This window comes from Alligator sinensis, unplaced genomic scaffold (genome assembly GCF_000455745.1).
Source record: "Alligator sinensis unplaced genomic scaffold, ASM45574v1 scaffold98_1, whole genome shotgun sequence".
Taxonomy (NCBI): domain Eukaryota; kingdom Metazoa; phylum Chordata; order Crocodylia; family Alligatoridae; genus Alligator; species Alligator sinensis.
The window spans coordinates 1,496,593-1,500,355 of record NW_005842058.1 but is presented as its reverse complement, the minus strand read 5'-3'; the positions used below and the strand labels follow the sequence as shown (position 1 = coordinate 1,500,355).

The 3,763-nt window shown below is 49.0% G+C and overlaps 1 protein-coding gene and 1 long non-coding RNA gene across 10 annotated transcripts in view; one reads left to right on the top strand and one right to left on the bottom strand.

The window, feature by feature from the left end:
* Positions 1-3,763, bottom strand: part of DDHD2 (DDHD domain containing 2) — a 24,455-nt gene that overhangs the window by 14,491 nt on the left and 6,201 nt on the right. For 6 of the 9 annotated variants that reach the window (XR_003093920.1, XM_025203432.1, XM_025203436.1 and 3 more), the window contains exon 2: positions 2,580-2,659. The exons of 1 other annotated variant lie outside the window; for it this stretch is intronic. Coding sequence is in view for 6 of the 8 variants with exons in the window: in XM_025203432.1 (XP_025059217.1) it covers positions 2,580-2,659 (80 nt within the window). In the remaining 2 variants the exon portion in view is untranslated. Of the gene's footprint in view, positions 1-642; positions 990-2,579; positions 2,716-3,763 lie in introns of those variants that run through there. 2 more of the 9 variants (XM_025203433.1, XM_006023004.3) reach the window with 2 other exon arrangements.
* Positions 1-3,763, top strand: part of LOC112550211 — a 7,719-nt gene continuing 3,956 nt past the window's right edge. The window contains exon 1 of the long non-coding RNA XR_003093922.1: positions 1-42. This is a non-coding gene — a long non-coding RNA (uncharacterized LOC112550211). The remainder of the gene's footprint in view (positions 43-3,763) is intronic.

Sequence of the window (3,763 nt, the reverse complement as noted above, 5' to 3'; positions counted from 1 at the left end):
TCCCGCCGGCTTTACTGCCTGGAGGCCGGCGGGACTGGCAAGGTAAATGCTGCGGGAAGCTGGCGTCTGACGCGCCCCGGCTGCTCTGAGCTGATCGCCGGCTGCAGAAGAGCTGCTCCGGGGGTGCACCCCAGGGGAAGAAGGAGCCGGGGGCACCCAGGGGTGTCTGGCATCCAAAAAGATGGAGAACCAGGGATCTGGGGCAGAGCCAGCAGTTACTGGGTTTGCTTTTGCACCCGTCGCCCCCTGGGCTGCACACCTACACCTCACACTTGGTGCCAGTCCGGCCTGAGACTCTGGGAAGGTGGTGAGCCCCGGGCTTGCTGCAGATCACACGCTCCAAGCAAGGCCCTGGGCCGCTGAGCACACTTCAACACAGAGGAAAGACTATTTTGCCTGGGAGTTGTTGGGAAGCCAGGCCCTGAGCTGAATCAGTCGAGCCAGGGTGAGGGCTAGCACTGCCTGCTGGCACATTGACCTGCTGACTGCTCTTCTGGGTCTGGTGCTGGGTCCTGCGTCTCCCCATCTCTGAGCTCTACCTCACTGTTTGCTCACAAGTAGCAAGCAGGGAAGAGAAGCCGCTCAGTCAGCTGTGATGCAGAATGACTGCTAGGCAAAGAACCGTACATGGAAAGGTCCTACCTGTGTGCGATTTAGGGCAGTGGGCTGTGGTGGGCGCTTCCGCCAGGCAACTGTGCCAGTGCGCTTCTATGCCTCGATTCTGACTTGTAACAACCCCTGTCTTTAGTGACAGGACGACCACACGGACATTACTAGTTGTGCCATGTGATCCTGCTGGGGTGGTATGATGTGCACAAATAGCAGCAACAGCAGGTGTTTCTCTTTACATCCCCAAGCAGTCTTGAAATAACTTATGAAGTCCATGTCAGGACACTGGGTTGCATCACAATGTCACTTCATAATGATGCAATTAGTGCCATGTTTGAGAGGGTGGCACAAATTCATTCCGAGGGTGCCACGTCACATTCCTGAAATCATAGTAAATAAGGGATCATCTCAGCCTTATCTTTGCTATTTTGGATACGAGGCAGGGCATGGGTTCACTGCGTATGTACAGCCATCCTGGTCCGCAGCCTTGCTGGGTAGTGCCACAACAAACAAGTACTCCAGCATGTGATCCTCACTAATCACTATCCCTTATCCCTTCACCAATCACTATCCCTGATTCCCGTGATCAAAGGGCATCAGTAGCTATTTAGCATGGGAATTAGGGATACAGCCCCTGAACCAGAACCTCTGAAACTTTAAACGCTGGAGGCTGCAAGTAAGAGACAACCCTGATCCCACCCAGTGCACTTGCCCTTTCAGCATCCCCTCTGCTGCTGTGCGACACAGAATATTGCGCAAGATGGACCTAGGGCCTGGTCCAGTAAATGGTCATTCTTATGTTCTTATCGCAAGACTTTTTTAAAAAAAAATCCTATTTTTTCCAAATCTCTCGTGCTCATTTTGACATTGCAGCCTTGCCTCTCTGTATAGACCCTGAGATAGGGCCGTATGTTCAAAAAACAGGTGGTGCTCTTTTTTGAAAGACCAAGCACATGGGACTGCAGGCTTTCTTTTTTAAGAGGTGTGACTTGTGACTGAAGTATAGTTAAGTGCTTTTGGGCTTGGCTTTGGTTTCCAAGGATGACTTTATGAAAAGAGGGTATGGATGTGCTGAGACTGCTGACCCTACAGGCTTAATCATGTCTCAGTACCTGGGAGATGGATACCCATTGCTCTCACCAGCCTGAAGGAGAATTGCTTGCAGACTGGGCTGCCAATCTCCCCAGATCTTTCCTAAGCTGGGAAGACTGTGAAAGGCAGCAGTCAGCAAACACCTTTAATTATTCATGGTGGCAGAAAGCTGAGGAGCAGTGCCCGAGGTTCAGGAAAGCAATGCTAAGGGTGGGGGCTAAGGGCTGTCTTTGCTGGCCTCGTGGTGCTGGTCAGGGTTACACAACCCTGTGGCATGATGATGTGTGCACCGTACCCACATTTCAAGGCAAGCAGCAAAGACTGCCGCATCTAGTTGAAACTGCAAAGGAATTTGCAACCTCAGAATCTGTTCCCTACGCAGCAGCTTGGCTAGGGCATTGGGGGAATACATGTGAAATAGGCCATGGGATTTATAATGATCTTGTTAGGCTCCCGGTCTCCCTTCTTGTCTGAAAGACGGGGGCAGCCCTCCTGAGCACAACCCTCTCATTTTCTGTACAAGAAAAGAGCACCATTGCTGCGTATCCCCGTGCAAATCCCAACTCAGACCAACCCTGCTTCAGACGGAGAGAGCTGGTGGAGGTCAGAAGCTGCTTTACATAACCCAGAATTTTCTGCAGGGCAGAAAATGGAAAGGCGGGACTTAACCCACACCAGTGCTACCCGCTTCCCAAACCTTCATGAGCACAGATGAAACTTGCCATCTGTCTGAGGGATAAAGAGATGCTGTTGTTTTGCTAGAAATGTAATCCAGCAGTAATACTTTTCCACAGAGCTGTGCAAGGGCCTGAGATGGCTGGCAGGGGAGTCTAGCATTTCAACCAGCTTTCAAAAGGGGATGCTTTGCTCTTCCTCACCTGCATTTGAATGCAAATGTGTGCTTCTCCCCCGACCTGTCCCCTTGATTCTTGAAAGTTGTGTGCTGGGATTGCAATCCCTAAAAGAGGGAAGAGGAACAATCAGGCTCTGTGCAGTCATGTGGGCAATTGCAGGCAATAGATACTTGCACCTCATGCTACCTATTTGGGGAGGGGGGTCAGCTTTTTAGTTTTACTTTTAAATCGGCTTCTCCCTTGATTTTTCTTTTTGGCTCACAAGACTTTGGACATTCTTGGACTCTTTGTTAGGAGAGCATATTCTTTGGCTATCCCTCAATTTGAGGATGATGTCTGCCAGGGGGGAAGAAGAAGAGCATGTAAGCTTCCCTTCCTACCCTGCATCAGCAGTAATAAACCTTTATGCTAGTTCATGGACCACCACTGATTATGCAATAGTTGAATGTGCATGTTCCTCTCTTGTTCTAACTAACAGCACTGCTTTGTTATTTATTGATCTGAGATAATCCAGGCTTGCTCCATCATCCCCTGCATTACCAGAAATCTTTAGTAGAAGCTGACTGGCTCATTTCCATTTATGGCTAGCAGTTTCTGAGTAGTTAATGTTGTAGTTAACAGTGTGTCAGGTGGTTCTGTACATGTACTATTCTTATGAAAGAGGGATATGTGGAGGAGGATATGGCAGGTCTATGAAATCAGAAAGGGCCTCGAACAAAGTCAATAGGGAACTGCTATTCACTGAGTCCCAGAATAATACAACTAGGGGGCAAACACTTCAATTAGCAGGAGACAGATTTAAAACTAAGAGAATACTTTTTTTTTTACAAAGACTGTAGTTCACTCGTGGAACTCATTGCTAGATGGGCAGCTGCTGTGTTTAGATAGCAGCTGTAAATAGTGATTTTTTCACTATTTGTTCATTTTAAAACAAAGCTGCTGTTCTAGCTCTGCCTTTTGGTTTCACTCTGGGTGTGGGGACTGACTTTTTGCAAAGCACGCAGACTGCCATGTAAGTGCTGCTACAATCAGTGAGACTTAGACACACACTCAAAATGCTTGGCTGACTTGGGCCCTACCTAACTTTCACTGTCTCTTCCCTTTGTGGAAGTATGTCCTATAGTAAAAATTCTTGCCTCGGATACATCCCTCACCAGAGGTGGGAGGGCTTTAGAGGACCTGCCCTGATCTGCCCGTCCGTGGCTCTC